This window comes from Delphinus delphis, chromosome 3, assembly GCF_949987515.2.
Source record: "Delphinus delphis chromosome 3, mDelDel1.2, whole genome shotgun sequence".
In the NCBI taxonomy this organism is placed as follows: domain Eukaryota; kingdom Metazoa; phylum Chordata; class Mammalia; order Artiodactyla; family Delphinidae; genus Delphinus; species Delphinus delphis.
Window position 1 is genome coordinate 50,755,055 of NC_082685.1, and position 20,253 is coordinate 50,775,307.

The 20,253-nt window shown below is 49.1% G+C and overlaps 1 protein-coding gene across 1 annotated transcript; it reads right to left on the reverse strand.

Annotated features, from left to right (window-relative positions):
- Positions 1 to 13,657: 13,657 nt before the first annotated feature.
- On the reverse strand, positions 13,658 to 14,989 carry POU4F3 (POU class 4 homeobox 3). The gene is made up of 2 exons (XM_060008608.1): positions 14,870 to 14,989; positions 13,658 to 14,554 (listed from the first exon to the last, which is right to left on the reverse strand). Exons 1-2 carry the CDS (start codon positions 14,987 to 14,989, stop codon positions 13,658 to 13,660), a joined length of 1,017 nt encoding a protein of 338 aa, XP_059864591.1.
- Positions 14,990 to 20,253: the final 5,264 nt, after the last annotated feature.

Sequence of the window (20,253 nt, forward strand, 5' to 3'; positions counted from 1 at the left end):
TTCTCCCTGAAGAGGAGGGCAGGGGTGGGGGGAGAGGAGAACAGTATTAACAGGTTACATAGTACGCTAACAGAGACATTCAGAAACTTTAGGACTGGTTCTCAAACACTGCAGACAGGTAAAGGTCAGGTTAACTTGGTCAACACCTAACAAAGATATTGGCCCTGAATCCCAGGAATGAGATATCCTAGACCCCAATTTGAGTGTAAGCTCCACGGGGGAGAGGTCCGAGTCCCGAGTTTTTGGCTGAATCCCCAGCATCTTGAGCAAGGCCTGTCACAGAGTAATAACATAAATATTTGTTGAACTAACTCATTATATTTCTAGACCTCAGCTGTTTATTTTTTTTATTGAAGTATAGTTGATTTACAATGTTGTGTTAAATACTGTTGTATAGCAAAGTGATTCAGTTATACATATATATATACATTCTCTTTTTTTATATTCTTTTCCATTATGGTTTATCATAGGATATTGAATATAGTTCTCTGTGCTCTACAGTAGGGCCTTGTTGTTTATCCATCCTACATATAATAGCTTACAGCTGCTAACCCCAAACTCCCACTCCATCCCTCCCCCAGCCCCCCTCCCCCATGGCAACCACCAGTCTGTTCTGTATTAGACCTCAGCTATTTCTGACGAAACCAAACATCTCCACGGAAATCAGAAGAGACCCCATTTTTCTTCAATTCTTTGGTCAACTTGAGCTAGACATAGCACAGTGTTCATAATCATTTTTATAATTGTATTTATTTTATGTTGGGTCAAATGAAGATATTTAGAAGCCTGAAACCCTGAATGCTTTATGTTACCCATTCTACTGTATGAAATTTAAAACACTATCTCATAAAACACATGGGAGGAAGTCCAGCACCCTTTTGAACTCGACAACAAGGATGATTTTCTGTTTTTTTAAATTTTAATTATTTATTTATTTTTTTTGGGCCACGTGGCTTGTGGGATCTTAGTTCCCTGACCACAGGTTGAACCCGCACCCCTCCCCCACCGCCAGCAGTGGAAGCTTGGAGTCCTAACCATTGGACTGCTGGGGAATTCCCAGGATGCTTTTTAAAATACCAAATACTGAAGTCTTCCAAAACATCCTTTGTTATTTTGGGGTGTCTTTCCTATGCAAGTATCCAAAGTGCATGTTTAGACTGCCTTTTGGTAACTGAGCCCTGGCTCAGAGCGTTCTACATAGTCTGTTGCCTCTGGAACCTTCAAGGGTCCAGATGAAAAAGTTAAACAGTAACCAGTCCTTGCAAGCACGTTGACACTGTGATCAGGGAAAGGGAGACAGGGAGAGAAAGAACTGAAGGAACAAAAGAAAAGAAGCTTTTTTTTTTTTAAGGGGGAAAAGATGGGAGAGGACACAAAGCCATGCCGGTAGGCAAAAGGCAGGCAGGGCCCCCAGTCTGGTCCGTACTCTACAAAACCATTTTAAAATAACAGCTCCTCAGTGACACTCCCATTCTCCCCTTAAGTCTCTAGCGACTTCCTCTGCCCACACTCAGGCAGCCAAATGTTGTTAGGTTCTTCTAATACACCAAGTCGATAAAGGACCAGAGCCTAACATTTTTATTTTTGTTAGTTTTAAGTATATATCGTGGCATTCCAAAAGGCAAATGCAAAGAACAAATATTTTTAAGTAATATTTACTTCCCATGCTCCTTTAAGGGAGTTGTACGTTCTTTTATGAGATAGTTCCTTTATATTTTTCACTGGAGGTGACATGGACGACCATGTAGAGCAGCACTGGCTCTCAGGTTGGAATGAGATGTCACCTCATTCAGCCACACGTCTGATACTGAAATCCACCCCCAGTGTCACTCACTAAAATCTCTGTTCGGATCCTCCAACCCAAGGACTCACAGTAGAGCCCACTCCTTGGACCACGGTGACTACCAAAGTCTTCTTTTCTCTATGAAACTGAAATTTTTCCTCTCTGTGACTTTCATTTTCTATTTAGTGTACCCCTTGTGGCCCTGTAGAACAAGAGTAAGACTTCTTTCACATAAGAGTCCTACAGATTTTACCTTAAAAACTTAAGTCCATCATCTTCTACAAGAGCAAGCATGGAACAGTGCAGAGAGGTCAGTTCTAGAGGCAGACAATTCTGGGCTTAACTCCTAAATTCTATCACTTATTAGTTGTATGGCCTTGGAAATCTATAAAATATGGATTAAACTAGGCGTGTAAAACATTTTAGAAGGGGCAGCACCTTGAGTATAGGAATATTCCATATCTTAAAATTTCATCCTTGCCTTCCTTCACCTTTGCGGGGAAGGGGTGTGGTCAGGAGGAAAATAAGTAATAATCGCTCATTCATAGACTTAATGTCAAATATTGGTTAAATACCTATTATTCTAAAGTGATCAGTAGAGAGGTTGCTTTTTTTTATTTAACATCTTTATTGTATTGGAGTATAATTGCTTTACAACGGTGTGTTAGTTTCTGCTGCATAACGAAGTGAAGCAGCTATATGCATACGTATATCACCAAATCCCCTCCTTCTTGCATCTCCCTCCCACCCTCCTTATCCCACCCCTCTAGGTGCTGGCAAAGCACCGAGCTGATCTCCTTGTGCTCTGCAGCTGCTTCCCACTAGCTGTCTATTTTACATATATCCATGCCACCCCCTCACTTCGTCCCAGCTTACACTTCTCCCTCCCTGTGTGCTCAAGTCCATTCTCTATGTCTGCATCTTTATTCCTGTCTTGCCCCTAGGTTCTTCAGAACCATTTTTTTTTTTTAGAGATGTTGCTTTTTTTACTGTTATATACTAAATATATTTTATACCATACATTTACTAAATTTCTTTTAGGTCTCATTTTTTGCCCTACAATAAAAAGGTTGCATTAGAATTTACTTTCAAACTAGGCTACGTATCAGTGTGCAGAGTATGGCTGTAGCCAAAAGTTCTGGGTGTTGCAACAATTTACTCCATGGTAAGTAAGTTACCATAGCAATGGTGGGCAGGGCGAAACAGTCACAGACATGTTGTGGATGGAATGCGAAGTTTACACCACATTTAATGAAATCAGAATTGAAAGAAATTTTGTGTTTCAGGCTACATACCCAAACTCCAGTGCGAGGGCGCTTCGGTGAGGAAAAAAAAAAGTATAAGAAACATCTTCCTAAATCTGGGCAAATAAGCAGAGACATGCGGAAACATGGTAAAAAATATAGATTCCTGGGTCCCTAGAATGACATCATATTCTCCAGCCAGTGAATCTCTTAAGAATTCATCTTGGCTCACATTCTAGGATTCCATGCTTCTGACAGTGACAATATAAAGCACTTGAGTAAATATTATCAAAACTCTTTTTTGTGATGGAAAAACCCCTACTGTGACAGTCAAGAAATACAAACCTTCCCCTCGATGACCTAATAGCATTAGTAGAAGCATAGAGTCATACTACACACAACCAAAAGCAACAGTAAAGAGCTGTGAGTGAAAAACTCAAGACGTCAAAGCTACAGAACAGAGGAATTAGGGGAAGGTGGTCAAAAGATTCAAACTTGCAGTTATAAGATAAATAAGTCCTGGGATGTAATGTACAACATGATGACTATAGTTAACAATACTGTACTGTATATTTGAAAGTTGCCAAGACAGTAGATGTTAAAAGCTCTTACCACAAGGTAAAAATATTGGAACTATGTAATGTAATAGCTGTTAACTAATCTTACTATGGGAATCATTTTGCAATATATATAAATATCAAATCATTATGTTGTACACCTTAAACTTATACAATGTTATAGGCCAATTATATCTCAGTAAAATGGGGGAGGGGGGAAACTATAAAATAGACAGGAGAAATTCTGGTAAGTTGGAAATGGAAGAGTTGAAGTTGACATGACATTCTTATCATTTCACTTGAGCAATGTGACCAGTAACGCAGACCCTCAAGGGCTGAGTGAGCTCACAGCTGCAAACACTAACCCAGGTCAGAAGGTAGAAAAACTGAAGATCTGAGAGCAGACAACAGGAGCCCTGGTCAGCATTCTCTTATCTGTGGATTCCAGCCAGAGCTGGGACAGGCTTGGGTGCCCTGCCCAGCCCACAACTGCCCTCTGCTCCCCACGGAGCTGAGTCTCCCCAGGCCTGCTGATGACCTGGCTTGGCTGGGCCAGAACGATTTAGTCTAACAAAATGTTTTAATTTCATCCTGCCTCCTGCTCCCACCCTGCCTTTAAATTTTAAACTTACAAACTGTTGTTGTTTTTATTTTTCCATCAGGTGTTGTGTTTCTGCCACGTGGTTTCAGAAGCCTCAGTGCTTAGGAACCCAGGAACTAGGGACTAACCTTTCTTCCAGCACCACTTTGCACAACTATCCTTTTGAAAACAAAATAGAAAAATAAAATAAACCAAAACAAATACCAAATGTAAGACATGCCAATGTCTTTACGTATAAGCTCACGTGAAGTTACAGCTGACAGCTTCAGTAGTCATGTGGTCCAACCCTCTCATTTTACTGATAAGAAAAGAGGGAGCCAGAGCAGGGAAGCCTCCAGCTCAAAAATCTCAATTCTAGGTGTTGGAAGACTGGTAAAAAAAACACCTAGATTTTGACCCCTAATGTAGTGCTTTTTTCACTCCACCGCATTACCTCCTGGGAGACTGACTATTGATCTGAAAAATAATTTTGCCAAAGCCATTTGGAGTCTTTATCAACAATTGGCTTATAGTCTAATTAACACTTTATTTTTGCCTTCAGTAAAGTTCTTCCCAGTTTCCTAAACTGGTTTCAGTGTTTACAGGTATTTGACTGTAAATTCAGATAGTGACATAAAGAAAGGACTTTAGATCACCTAGTCCAAGGGGTATTAACCTTGGACCAAAAACTCCTGGGTTGAACCCAGGGAATCCATGACTGAACTCCAACAAGTTAGCAAAACTTGTGAGTGCACAGATGTGCATTTTTCTGGGTTAGAAAAAACAGTTTTCCTCAGATTCTCAAGGGAGTCCAAAAACCCTCACCAAAGCTGAACTACTACCTGGTCAATTTCCTCAAGTTAGAGTTGGGGAAACTGAGAAATGAATAGAGTTACCAAGGTCACGAAGAACAGAGTAAGGCCTGGAATTCAGAACTTTTTGTGTACCTTCCAAGAACCATGTGGCCTGTGCTCTGTAGGCTGACCAGAGATGATTCCAATTCTCCCAGTTAACTCTCTTCCAGTACAAGCTTTTTACTAACAAGAGGAATTCACTGAGAGAATATGCAGGGCTCAATACAAATCCATCCAGCTCCGGGAACAATGGTTCCCTGTACCTCTCCAAGCAGCCAGTCAGGATCACCACTTTGAACCTCTGTCAGAGGTAGAATCTATTTCCCAAAGCACTTGGCTTCCTCACGTGTGGGAGCTCAGCTGGAGTTTCTGTAGTCCGATGCTCAATCCCTAACCTTAGGTGGATTATTAAATCATTTCATCCACGTCTTCCCCAGATAGGCTGCTTTAAATTCTATTTGGAAGGCTAGAACTCAAATCAACCTATAAACACTATTTATCTCTGTGAGTAGGCAGTTTTTATATATTTGTGGTGTCCACATCTCCAAATTAATTTTTGGTCACACACACACACAAAAGAATCAGAATTTTCAACTGCCCATGCAGTTCATACTTTTTAATTATTGATTTTATACAAAAGTTCTTAGCATACTTGGTGTGGGGAGATTATTCAAGATTATTATATCTCTAGTTCTCTGATATCATAGCAAGAAGTTAATGCGCAATGACTAAGAAAGACAAATCAAGAAATGGCAGCCAGTAAACCATCTCTGAAGTAGACACAAGAAACTCATGTTACTTGCCTTCAACAAAGGGAACTGGGTAAGTTGGGTCAAGGGTGAGAGAAAGACTTTTCACTGTAAATCTTCTAATTCTTTTGAATTTGAATCATGTATTATTTAATCAAAATCTTAACATTTCTTAAAATTCTTAATAATATTCAAATAAATCTTGAATTTTTAAAATATCTTTACTGGAGTATAATTGCTTTACAATGGTGTGTCAGTTTCTGCGGTATAACAAAGTGAATCAGCTATACATATACATATATCCCCATATCTCCTCCCTCTTGCGTCTCCCTCCCACCCCTCCTATCCCACCCCTCTAGGTGGTCACAAAGCACCCAGCTGATCTCCCTGTGCTATGTGGCTGCTTCCCACTAGCTATCTGTTTTACATTTGGTAGTGCATATATGTCCATGCCACTCTCTCACTTCATCCCAGCTTACCCTTACCCTTCCCTGTGTCCTCAAGTCCATTCTCTACGTCTGCGTCTTTGTTCCTGCCCTGCCCCTAGGTTCTTCTGAAACTTTTTTTTTTTTAGATTCCATATATACGTGTTAGCATACATAAACCTTGAATTTTAAATAGTGCTAAATATATATTATTTAGATATAATTAACTTCCAAAAGAAACAGCTAAAAGTGGCTAAGGAGAGCGTTGGTCATTTTGCCCTTCTGTATTCAATTTTTTAACCATGTGCATAAATTACTTTGACAAAATGTAAAACTAATTAGAAAAGAAAGAAAATCACCTCAACCAACTCGTTTTATATGTAAAGAAACTCAGGCCACTGGGGTGGGAGAGACTAGTTTCCCAAGGTAGCAGAGCTGGGATACCACTCAGGTGGCTGTGTCTCAGGCCAGACCTTTCCTTAACATGGTGTGGCTGGTGTCCAAATGCCTTCTTCTTATTGTTATTATTAATATTATTAGATTAAGACATTTTAAGAATATTTGAATAAAATTGACCTCTCCTCATTCTGATCCTCTGTGCTAATAACTGTACCCTTTTTTATTCATTCAATTACAAGCAAATTGACAGGAGACATTTATATGAGGCAGCTTAAACCCCAGCTAATGGAGTGCCTAATGACTAATTGATCAGATCCCAACCCAGAGAGCAACTCTGAGTGGCCTAAAGGAATTTATGCAATTAGTTTAGGTTTTGTAGAAATTGAGTGCATATGAAAGTAAGCTTTTTATGGTCTTGATTTATGACGGCTGGACATTAACTGTATCTGTCAAGAGGTGAGCTGCTTAGCAAAGCCCCAGGCATTGGGGGGCACTGTCACGGCGGGGATGTTGGGTCTTGGAGCTGGGCTGATGGGGGGTAGGGGGTTTGTCAATAGAGGAAACAGATATTGGCCTTAGGAGTGGGATTCGGGCAGAGAGCTCTTGAAATTATGGTGGTTCCTCCTCCCTATGTAATTCAAAGTAAAATCAATATTAAATCCTAACTATGTATAAAGAACTCCAATGAAATTCGGATTTTCCCAGGATGAACACCAGGATTTTTGTGGGTGTGAAATTCTAAAACTGAAAAACTCAAAAGAGAGAGAATGCAATTTCGGTACCAGTTTGCCTCCCGTGCCGGACTGGGCCGGACTGGGTTGAGGGACGGAGCAGAGAACTGACGTTTTACGGAGATAGGTACTCCGCGCGCTGAGGACCGGAGGCAAGGCCGGGGGTGGGGGGATGGGGGGAGGAGGGGAGGACTCCCGCGAACAGCCTGGGACCGGCGCCCACTCCTCTCTCCGAAACGCGCCACCCAAAGTCCAGGGTGCTCCAGGCCCGGAACGCGGCAGAAGTCTCCTCTGGAGGCGCGGGGCGGAGCCGGGCGAACCCTGACCCCTTGGGGGAGCCCAGGGAGCCAGGTCGGTGCGGAAGCGCCGTCGCGGGGCGGAGGGAAACCTGACCTGATCAGAAAAGAGCGATCAAAGGAGAGACTAATTTGTCCGCCGGGGTCCTCGCTGGCTCCGTCTTGCCCGCCGGGCGGGTTACCGCGGGGGATCCCGCCGCTCAGCGGAAGAGAAGAAAGAAGGGAAAAGGGCTCTGTGCTCGCCCCGGGGACGCGGCCTGCCTCGCTCCTGCACTTTGGGGCCAGACTTTCGCGCCTTAGAAGTCCGAGGGAAGCTGAGAGCGGGTGTGTGGGAGATAAGTAAACAGACACAGAAAGGAACAGAGACGTGAGAGGCGCAGAACCGCGAGGGGGAGACCTGCAGAGATGGAGCCCCCCAGAACCCGGCGAGGAGAGCGGGCCTCGTCGGCTTCCGCCACCTCCTCTGCGCCCCTGGCGTCTCCAGCCAAATCCGACACGCTTGCTTCGCCCCCACCCTTGGCGGCCCCCCTCCCCTGCCCCTCGCCAGGGTCGAGTCTCACTTGGGGACGGGTGAGGCGAATCAGCAGGTTTCTGCCAGGTCTCTCCACCAAACAGCTAAACAGTTGAACTAAACAAGTTCACGACTTGCCCTGGGCAAGTTACATAAACACGCTGTGCCTCCGAGTTCTCATCTGTAAACTGGGCTTAAAAATGGTACCTACTCGGGCTTCCCTGGTGGCGCAGTGGTTAAGAGTCCGCCTGCCGATGCAGGGGACGCGGGCTCATGCCCCAGTCCGGGGGGATCCCATACGCCGCGGAGCGGCTGGGCCCGTGAGCCATGGCCGCTGAGCCTGCGCGTCCGGAGCCCGTGCTCCGCAACGCGAGAGGTTGCAACAGTGAAAGGCCCGCGTACCGCAAAAAAAAAAAAAAAAAGGTACATACTCAACGGTGTTAAGGATTAATAAGCTAATGCATATAAAGTGCTTGGAACAAAACCTGACATACAGGAAGCCCTCAATACGTGTCAGATATCATTATTACTCATTTATCCAACAAATATTTGTGGAGCGCTCACTCTGTGTGCTGTCCTACACTCGATTCAAGGAGACCGGGGAACTAGGTCGACATGGTTCTTGCTCGCTCCAAGCGCTTTTACTGCTCAATAAACAAACAGGGTGCTATCAAGGGGTAATAAGGACTAAGAAGGAAATTCAACGGCGTAGTTTGATAGCGTGACAGGGTAAAAGAACAGTTTAAGGTAGAAAGAGCGTGCCCGCCCTTCTCTGGGCCTCAGTCTCTCCTTCAGTGAAAAGAGACGCTCTTCGCTCTGCGTCTTGGCTGACGCATTATAACCCCGGGGGCCAATGGTGGGTGCAGGGCGGGGAGAACGAGCCAGGGGCCTCATCCTCAGCGCCTCCTCTGCCCTCTGGAGCCCCGCCCTTCCGGGGGAAGCGCCGCGCTGAGTCTCGAACTGTCACTGACAGTGGATGTTTGCCAGGCTTCTACAGAGGAGGAAGGCTTGAGTCCAGAGAACTGCGAGAGGGTCAAGTCTCTTAGTAGGAACTACATAATCGCTCCATGGGCTCCTGGGAAGCGAATTCCTCGTTCCTTCCGTCACTGGGATGAACAGAATGCAAAGAAGTTTCTTTTATGCTTTCTAGCTTGCCTCTGACAGAGGCATCTCTCACTACTCTCATTTTGTACATGAACAGATGATGGTTTACAGAGGGAAAATGTTGATCCCACCTGACTCCAAATCCTGAAATTTGCCACTGCAACATAATCTCTCATTTTTCTGAGTATAAGTAATATTTTAAAGAGAATATCCATTAATGCCTACTGTGTGTCAGGCCCTGGGCTTCTGTGATTTCATTTACTCATCAAAGCAATCCTGAAAGACAGTCATTTTTTTTTCCAGTTTCACAGATGAAGGCACCGAGGCTCAGAGTGGTAAAGTCACTTAGTCAACTAAGAGATGGAGTAGGTATTCCACCCTAGGCCTGTCCACTCCAGAGCTGGAGCAGTTTACATCTCAGCAGGAAAGTAAAACAACCCAGGCTCATAGTAGGGCCAAGAGAAGGTCAGGCACACTCAGCAGGCCACATCCTGATCCTTGAGATTCCTCTTCAAGTTTCTAAGGGCCCATGTCAAAGAGTACCCCATCTCTACACATGATCACCACAGAGTGAGGCAAGGCCTCTTCTAATTTAAATAGGAAGGAAACTTGCTGTCTTTAAATGGAAGCTTGATATGCAGACCCTTGGCCCTGGCCCTGCTCCTGACTTGTTTATTCTTGACGGCCTCTGTCTTTCCCTATAGTCCCCAAAATCCAGAGAGGATTGGGCTAGAGGGGTCCTTCCATTTTACAAAACAAAATCTCATTCATTCATTCAACAGATACGTATTGTCTGCCACTCTGAGCCAGACCCTGAGCTGGCATTAAGCATGAAACAGACAAAACTCACACTACCAGAGACACACAGACAGAGGAAGCTCCTGGCCAGAGATCACACAGCCTGGACCCAGGAGCCCAGGGTTCCTTCCTCCACATTCTGCCTCTCAAGGCTTCAGCCGTGCTGGCTTGTGTATGCCTGCCTCATTCCAGGTCAGGCCCTGGTTCCAGCCAGGCAGGGGCCTAGAAGCCTTTCTCTGGTCCACAGATGACTCTCAAAGTCCCATCATGAGAGGCCAAGTGCAGCTTTCCATAAAAGCAGCCCTGAACATTGGCCTCACGTTCCCTTGGCACAGTCTAAAGAAACCCCCAGCTGGGCCTTAGGCAGTGAATGCTGAAAGCTGATGAGACTTGGTAAAAGAAAATCTGCTCCAGAGTGCTTTTCAAGTACTCTTCAGGGTAATTTTTGTGCACTTGTACAGCCATCAGCAGAGGCTTAGAGAGGTAATGTGACTTGCCCAAGGTCACACGATTAGGAAATGACCCGCCAGGATGCAAATCAGGCCTGCGTGAATCCCAGACCGTCTGGTACCCAGATCCCGACCCCCGCCACACAAACACACATACACACACCCCTTGAGAAGTTTGTGCCTCCACCGGACGAGTGGCAGAGGCGACTGAACAGTTTCAGAGAAACCACAGCTCCCGACGCTTCCTGAGAGAGCCCAAGGAGAGAGGCAGCGGCGCCTGCCCGGCGCGCTCAGGGGGCGGGAGAGGATGGGGCGCTTCGTGGACCCGGCCACAGCTCCCGCCGGCAGGTAGAAACTGGTCAAAGTACTCGTGCGCGCGGACGGTCCCGGGCATCTGAAGCGGATGACGCCGAAACGCGCGGCTCCAACTCACAACCCTGCCGGGCCACTACTGACGCAGACCTTGCATTCAGGCGACTCATCTCGCCCTCTCCAAAAAAAGTCTCCCAAACTTTTGAGGTTATTAATAAAACAAACAAATGAATAAGCAAATATATAACAGCGGGGAACTTTCCGAAAAGGAGATGGAGGCGGATATCGGGTTCTTCCCCGGGCCAAAAAAGCCGAAGGCCCTTACCTGCAGGAAACCTCCCAGCCCGCAAAGGCGCGTCTGTCTGGAGCACTTCGCTTCGGCGCGCGGGACGCTCACGGCCACCTCATCTGCAGCCCGGCTGGGCTCTGGCCCTGTGTTTTATACCACTATAGGCAATTAATATTGCATCAGCCGTATTTTAAATTTTCAAAACCCACAATATAATGTAATGGCATAAGGGCATTTATTATTAAAGGACACCCGATGGAGAGGGAGGTGGAGGAATCGCTGGGGCTGGTGCGCAAGGCGGGGGCGACAGGGTGAGACCCAGGGGCTGGGGATGATCCCCAGGTTTGCTTTTGCAATAGGGGGGCGTATCGCGCGAAGGGGAGACCCGCTCTGCTTCGAATTTCAGTCCAGAGGTGATGACGCAGAGTTCTTTGCAGACACAGTGGGGAAATGTACAGACGACTCCAGGACTTGGAACATTAATTTTTAAATCATGAAGGTGTTTCTGCGTCTCACAGATAAGATTTCCTCCCCCTTTTAGAGTATGTGGAAGAGAGAGAAGGAAACCGGCATCTGTTGAGCACCTACTGTGTATAGGCACCAGGCCAGGATCTTTGCCGCAATTATCTCATTATCCACCCGCCATCCCTCCCCACACACACAGAAGCCTCGATAGACCGTGGAATAATCTCCTGGGTGACAATTCCAAATGAATTTCTGAATTGACCTCGAGGAAGCCCAAACGACTCTGTCCCAGCAAAGAACACTTTCCTCCCTTTTTTGCATCTCTCCTCACCTCCCATGTAGCTGTTTGAAACTTTTAAAATAATCATGTTTCCCGAGAAGAACCAAGCATTACCAGACACCTTAAATAAATAATCTTACTTAGTCCTGACAATAGCCTTGTAAGTATTCGCATCTTCATGCTGCAGACAACCGATGGAGACTCAGAGAAGTTACACTCACTTCAGGATCATTCAGCCAATGAGTGGAGGCATTGGGGGCGCCTACTCCCATCAGTCAGGCCTAAAAGTTTTCTGTCTGAGTCAAGTTGAGCAAATAGAAGCTGAAAGATTAGCACGTGGGAAGCGTGGAGGAAGGGCCTGGAAACCCTGAGGTCCAGGGAGGATCTGGGTGAGAAGATGAGGCAGCCCCGAAAGAGGAGCAAGGAGGGAAGATTGCAGGAGACTGGCCTCCTGGAAATGACAGCCCGGCCCTTTTGGGTTCTCACTTTTAAATCCTTTCCAAGACTAGTAGTCCTTAATCTCCGAGAAAGAAAAAACACTGCAATTCGGGTTGAAAAATAAAGCATTTATTTTAGAAGTTAATTCAAGGGGTAAAGAGAGAAGGAAACAATATTTTATTTGTGTCTATTTGGACAACGAAACCAAAGGTCACACAGCAACACGCAAATTACATGAAGCAACGAAAGAAAACATGTGACGGGGCCAGAGGGACTTGGGGTGAGAAAGATCCAGGCCGGGGTTTCGCCCCTCTTTCCGTTCAAAGCTATGAGTGAACCTCCACCGAGAGGTTGGGGGATGGAAAGAAGTAGAGTTAAATAAATAACAGTAAAAAACGGTGCTAACAATAATAATAAAAGCACAATGAGGTGAGACATGTTAGAAGGACTTGCATATGATTCGGAAAAGTTACAGTTACTTTCGTTCGAGCAGCTGCCTCTACGCAGCTGCTCTGGGAGTCTGGCTGGAACAGCGAGCTGGGGTCAGAGAGTCCTCAGTACGACTGCTACCAATGCCCTGCTTTCCTGCAGGCGGGCATTACCCCTCAAACTACTGTCATTACCCAGCAGATCATGGCGGACGAGCCACAGCAGGGGCCGGCTGCTGCTTGCAAACCAGCTACAGGATCCCCCCCATCCCACCCCAGCATTTTCAGTCGCTGAATTGGGCCCACCTTTTCTGGAGCCCACCTTATGGTGGAGAACAACTCAGAGCCCGCTACTCCCCGAACATTTTCCCTGAACCTAATCTATGCTACCTTAGACAACTTACAACAAACCAAAGGATGAAATGGATAAAATTTAGGGGACGAACGGAATATAAGGCTATCCTTTGGAAACATACATGTATTTTATACTCTAAATAAATCTCCAGTACATGTTTGTGCCCCACTTAGACTCTGTGTCATTCCTTATCGCTTCCTTCCCATCCCTTTACCCCTTGTCTAGTCGCGCTTAGTAAAGTGGTGTCTTCACCCCAGAGTCGTGCGTTCGGGCCAATTGACCATCCCCTGCATTTGGGCTCCCGCCATGAGGTCGCGCGGTCTTGTGCGCGAGGGCGATTTTCAGCACCACGGACAGCACAAGCCCCTCCAGGCCTGCCTTTCAGGAATTTTTTTCTTAGCGCCCAAACTTTTCTGGTGGGAATAGAAAGAAAAGAATGGAAAGAGAAGGCCGGGAGGCAACGAGGTGGGATAAAGGGGAAAGTCTGTGACTTCGGGGGAGAGAGCCTGACCTACCAGGAAACGTCTCGGAGCCCCCATAACCGTGCCCCCCAACTCCAGGGGGACATACACTCAGCTCTCCCGGCCCCGGACGCTCCGCCCCGCAGCAGTCAGTGGACAGCCGAGTACTTCATTCGTTTCTGTTTCTGTCTTTGGTTACAGAACCAGACCCTCACCACGTTCTTTTTAAGGTCCAGTTTCTCGGCGATGGCCGCGATCTTTTCGGATGAGGGCCGCGGCTGGATAGCGAAGTAGGCCTCCAGCGAGCGCTTCTCCGGTGCCGCGATAGACGTGCGTTTGCGCTTCCTCTCACTGCCGTTGAAGAGCTCCGGCTTGCTGTTTTTCTCTCGGTAGGCGGCCTCGGCTTCCTCCAGCCAGGCCTGGAGCACCGGCTTGAGGGCGATCATGTTGTTGTGCGAAAGAGTGAGAGACTCAAACCTGCAGATGGTGCTCTGGCTGAGCGAGCCGACGCCGGGGATCTTGAGGTTGGCTAGAGCCGCACCCACGTCCGCCTGGGTCACCCCCAGCTTGATGCGCCGCTGCTTGAAGCGCTCCGCGAAGGCCTCGAGCTCTCGCGGGTCCGACTCCACGTCGCTGAGGCATGCGGGCATGGTGCTATGAGGCGCCACAGCATGTGGGTGGCTCATGCCCATGGCCTGATGCAGGTGGCCCATGGCACCCAGGTGATGCGGGTGGATCTGTGCCGGCATCACCGAGTGCTCGGGGGCTCCCAAGCCGCTGACGCTCAGCGTGGGCGAGATGTGCTCTAGCAGGTCGCCCTCGAGGCCCTGGTGCACTGCGTGGTGCGGATGCGAGGTGAGGGTGGCCGGGTGGGAGATGGGCACGGTGGACGAAGTGGACGTGCAGGGCACGCTGCTCATGGTATGGTAGGTGGCGTCTGGCTTGAACGGATGGTTCTTGCCATGGGAGACGATATCCACCGCCGCCAGAGCTTCGGCGCGTGCCAGCAGGCTCTCATCAAAGCTTCCAAATATATTACCCTGCAGCTGCAAGCGAGAAGGCGCACAGCACGGTCAGTGGGGAATACTGTCAACTCAGGATTAAAACACATTTTCAAGCAACCGAGATGCCTCTCCTCAAAGCCCAGGTCATAAAAATTAATACGGAGACAGAGGCTCTGCTGAAACAGACGTGTGGATCAGAGACATGAATGAGAGAGAGAGCGCGCCGGGAGAGAGCACGGGGGAGACAAGGAGAGGGGTTCAGACAGCGGCGATTGTTCTGGGCGACATGAAAAAAACATGAACCAAGTGCCTGTCAAAAAATGTGCCTTAGAGCGGTAATTATGCTCCACTACGTACCTGCGGGGCTGGGAGACAGACTCGGCGCATGGCCTCAGAGCCGGAGTGGAGGCTGGAGAATTTGGGTTCTTGAAGCACCGGGTGCATGCCGAAAGGCTGCTTGGCGTTCATGGCCATCATCTTCGCACGCCGGGCAGGGAGGCAGCGAGGGACATGGATCAGGCTCTTCTCGCTCTCTCGCTCGCCGCACTCCAAGTGAGCGCCGCTCAGCGCCCGCGCTCCCCTCGCCCTCTCGCTCGCTGCCTCCCCTCTCCCCCACCTGCTCCTTCACTCATCTTACAAGCAGCCTGCCAGGAAGGGCCCGGGCGCGCGCGCAGGCGTGCTCACGTGCCCGAGACTCGCGGGGGCGGCCCGGGAGGCGAGGCCAGGCAGCAGCTCTCCGCGCGGGCCCCCGCCGCCCCAGACACAGCATTTATACCCTGGCCGGGCCGGGCCTCTCCCCGTCCACCCCGCCCTGCCCGGCTCCAGCCCGCAGACCTTCCGGATTCTTTCTTCTTCTTCTCGGACCTTCTTTCCCCCAAAGTCCCAAACCTCTCCATCCTGTCCCAACTCTCATAACCCAGATATAAGGGCAGCCGTGGCCCGGGAAGCTGGCCCTCCCTCTCCCCCCCGCCCCCATACACACACTTTGCCCAGCTGCCGCCAAACTGCCCATTTCCAGGGCGCTCCTGGTCCCACGCCGGTGCGGTCCACCAGAGTCCGGCCCACACGCGCAGCGAAGGGGCGCCTCCAAGCGCCCAGACGGGCTCCGGGCAGGATGAGAAACTACCAGAATGAGCCCCAGGTGACCTCCACCTCCCAGGGTGGAGGTGGGGAAAGTAACTGCCTGCCCAGTGCAGGAGGTCTGAAGTTTCCTCTCTGCACTTGTCTTTCTTGCCTTCGCTTGAGAAAGACAATTTGCCCCCCACCTCCCCCATTCCCCAAGCCGCCAGTCTAAGGAATCTTGCAGGTTAGTTTTTAGGACTGCCCACCGGCCTTGGGAGTCGATCAGAGGACTTCTGCTGGGCCGCTGATGCTTACAAGCGCCATTACCCACAACAGCAGCGTTCATTTTAGAGCTCCTACTGTGCGTTAGGCAATTTAGAGTTAGCTCAGGGTGCCCTCAATACCCTGTGGAATAGTTACTGTTATGCCATTTTATAGACGAAGAAAACGAGGGTCAGATGGGTTAAGCCCAAGACAACATAACTGGTTGGGAGCAAAGCCATTCACTCACTCGTTCCGTTGTCGTTATCCGTTACACACGTATTTACTGGTGGCCTACTGTGTGCCAGGCGCCACGTCTGACTTCCCAGGCTCTTAACCACTTAGCTACTTTGTTTTTCCTCCTGAAGTTTCGGACTTGCGTGCCCTGAGGTTAGTACTGCCCCGCCCTCGCCTCCCCTCTGCTCCCCTCTCCTTCCCTCTTCTCTCCTCTCCTTTCCCCGCGCTAGTAAACATCGTGAATAATGCATGGGGAATCCTGGGACCGCGGCCGCGCCGCCCTCGGGCTTGGGAGAAAAGCCCTGCGCGCCCAGCTGAGCCCACCTCGTCGCCTCCACCGCGGAACGGCCTTCGGGTTTCAGTGATCCTGGCAGCCTGTAAGCTAGGACCCCACGCCTGGGGCTGTGAGTCAGGATTCCACGAAGGTTAATGGGGGTGGGGCGGGGTGAAAGGGGCCACCCCCTGGCCTAAGAGGAAGCCCAACCGGGTCTGGCCTCCCCACCCTCAGGTCTTCTCCGCATCGGAGTCAACTCCCTTGCCTGGGTCCTGTCCTCTAACCAGCGGAGAGGATTAACCCCGGTGCGGGAAGCCACGTGTGGCCCTTTCACTAACCCTTTCTGAGCCTCGGTTTCCTGAGCTCTAAAATGGGAATTGCATTGCTATGCCTTCTTGGGTTCTGGTGAAGATGTTGACAGCTGGAGTAGAAAGGAGAGCACTGAGTCAACTTCCTCACAACCTGATGCTTGGGGCCTCAGGCTCTGCCCTGGGATCTTGCTTGCTAGAGGCCAGGAGCCAACTCAGTGTCTGTGTACTGCAGTTTCCTCATCTGTTAAATGGACATTGTAGTTTCACCTCCACTGATTGTTGTGAGGAATGCACTGAGATAAGCACTTGACACGGTGCCTGGCACACTGAAATCATGGAATAATGTTTGTTCCTCTCTTCTTCCTCCCTCCTTTGGGAACAGGAGTGACCTGGGTCCTCTCTCTAGAGAACGGTTTGTCTGCAGGTACAAACTGGCTCCTTGCTCTCCTCTGTTCACCTGCTTTGCACCAGAGTCCGTGGTGCAGGTTGAGACACAGATGTGAATCAGACACCATCCCTACCCTCATGGAATCACCAGTCTAAAATCCGCTGCAGGAAATTGACAGTGAACTTGCACTGCAGTGGAGGGGATGTAGATTCATGCACAAGACACAGAGCAAGGCTGGTGGGATTCTTGAAATACAGAATACACAGCCAGGACTGTGAGCCTCAGGAGGCCTGGGCTTGGGACAGCATTCAAACACTGTGTCAGTGTGATGCTGGCCGAGCCTCAGTTTACCCATAAGAGAGGGCTGGACCAGATGATCGCTAAATGCTTCCAGCTGTAGCAAAAGACTACCATTCTGGTTAATTTAAATGAGATACATTTTGAGCAGGTCAGGAGCTTCTCTCCAGGAATCCTCAACTCTCCAGAAGCTAACTGCAGCATTATGGTATCACTCACCAGCAGTTAGGACCACTCATTCTTGTTTTCTGCCCAATACTAGAAGCCAAAAGAGAAAATGGGGACAAAAGCTGGGTATACTGGATCCTCTAGGGAGAAGAATCTGTAACTCTCCTGGCTTCGCGGTGCCCTGAGACCCTAGTTGTCTGTGAAGCTGAACCCCCAGAAATGAAGGGAAAGGCCCGTCTACGTCCGTTCTTCCCCGCTTTGTCCCTTCAGGGGCCTGGGAGATACTAGCCAGGGTCGAGGTCAGACAGGGGTCAGAGACAGAGCACAACCAACTAGCCCCCTTAGGCCTCCAGTGCAGACCTTTGGCTCACCAGCCCTCACTCCAGCATCCTGAGGCATTCGGATCACAAATCAAAAACCATGCTTGCATCAGACAACCTGTGTTCCCTGGGTTTTTCCCACCCTTCCCTTCAAGAGGGTCTACTAGCAGCTCTAAGCAGCCAGCAGGAAGATGACTGCCGTCCTTAGGGACCACTCTTACTGAGAAGGCCCTGGAGATAACAGACTGGAGAAGAATGAAGGAAAAGGCCATTCAGAAAGTAACTGGAAGGAGAGCCCCAGAATGCAGTTGCTAACATCCTCTATACTGTACGGGATTTGCAAACTTAAATGCTGTCAGGGGCAAGTCTGGTAAAATTAATTAGCTGGGTGTATACAAGGGAGGATTGGGACTGTGGTAAACTGGAGACCACATGTCCCCACCCCATGCATTAGTCCCCACCCCATGCACATGTCCCCACCTGACAGCTGGGCCTTGTATAGGTTCTGCAGGTATAGAGCACACTGCTTCAGGGGCTCATAGTCTAGTGGGGACAATAGAATGGCTACACGTAAGCCTAAGTCAGGACACAAAGCACCATGTTCTCCAGAAGGACTGTAGCCCTATAGGAATGCTAGGAAGAGCGGGGTGGGGAGAGACATCTTCCCTGAGGAGTGGCTTTCAGCTTTACTGTGAGTAGGAATCATCTGCAACCTCTTAAAATACAGCATCCTAGGGCCACACACAGAGATTTGGCCACAAGGCCTAAGGCGCTTTTTAAATAGACATCCTTGATTCGTGTGCAGATGACCTGGGACCATCAATTCAAAAAACTTGCTCTGCACACGTGTTATATGATGATGATGATGATGATGTTAAAGCCCTGATTTAATGATGTAAGTTTCACCAGGACTCAAAGAGTTTTCCTTCTTTGACTCTTTCGCATCTTCCTCTATTATGTCTTGGGAAGAACATGATGTTTCATGGTCTCTGTTTCTCGAAGGACCCCGGGACTTCTTTGAGGAGGAGTCTTATCTGTTGCCCTGTCTACAGATATAGATATATTAAGTTCCTGTATATATAGGTATACGTGCAGGAACTTAATTTGTGTTGAATGAATGAATGCATGAATAATAACCTCCCCAGGACTCTGGCCTGTGATGATAGTGACAACAAGAGGAGCCATTGGTGGGATGGTTCCTTGTGTGCTTTAGAAGTATTGTGCGCTGAATCCCCACATCAAGCCTGTGAGGTTGATATCATTATCTCTGGTTCACAGATAAGAAAACTGAGGCACAGAGACACTGAGCTGCCTGAAGGCAGTAAGTGTGGTAGAGTGGGGACTGGAACCCAGGTCTCTGACTCCCAAGCCCATGCAGAAAGTTGACTAACATCCTGGACTGGCACCAACCAGTTTCCCCACCACCCAAGCCCAGGGCCTGAGGCAGCGGGGCGAGCCAGCTTTTACTCCTTTCTCAGAAGGCCACGCTTCCAGAGGCTCAGAGTCTGGCCCTGCTCCAGGCGTGCTTCCGGCTGAGGCCACAGGGAGAAGCCAGCAGCTACCCCTCCTCCCACATCCATCCCTGGCCAACCTCCACCTTCCAGTGTTGGGGAGAGAGAAAAGGGGTGGAATGGGAGACGACCCCGATAGGACAGCCCGAGCTCAAGATGCCATCGCGGGGAGGCAGCTGGCGGGGCTGCTGCCTGGCCAGGTGTTCGCAGCCGCCCGCCTCGCCTTCCTCTCCCTTTCTCTCGTCTCCTTTCACAAACTTCTCACATGTACCCGCCGCCTGCGCAGCTGCTGCGGACTCGCCTGTCGGCCGCTTGCCTCGTATTGTCTGCGCGGCCTTGGACGATCCGAGACGCCCAGTGGGACTCAGGAGCCCGGGGCCGAGCATCCGTGAGGGCCCGGCACGCGCCAGGAGTCCTCCCCTTCCCTTGGGGTCCCTCGGACCAAGCGCTGGCTCTCAGGCAGTAGGGCTCCATGCAGGTCCTTGATTCCTCACGGCCTGTTTCCTTATCTGAAACATGAGAGGACCGAGCCCAGGGATCGCCAAGAGCCCTTCTCCACCACGCATTCTTTCACTGAAGACATTTACTGAGTGCCTACTGTGTGGCAGCCACTATGTTAAGAGGTAGGAATTCAGCTGCAAGTGAAACAGTCCCCGACTTTCACCTGCCACCCCTACCCTCCTGGAGCTGCTGCTTCAGCAGAAGATGAACAATAAAAAAGAAAGCCTCCAGTAGTGATAACTGCTACAGAGAAAATAAACCAGGGTGATGGAACAGAAAATGCATGGACAGAAAGGGGAGGAGTAACCTTTGAGCCAAGACTGGAAGGAGAAAATGGAAGATAAAGGGGAACAGCACAGTGTGAAGGTCCTGAGGTGGGATCAGCTTGGGGTGTTCAGGGACGAGCAGGAA

What these genes read in the sequence shown, in the direction of transcription:
- POU4F3 (XM_060008608.1), bottom strand. Translation starts at nt 14,989, where the DNA reads ATGATGGCCATGAACGCCAAGCAGCCTTTCGGCATGCACCCGGTGCTT. An exon ending in TCTGTCTCCCAGCCCCGCAG is followed by an intron (nt 14,555 to 14,869) that starts GTACGTAGTGGA and finishes TCTCGCTTGCAG; the next exon opens with CTGCAGGGTAATATATTTGG.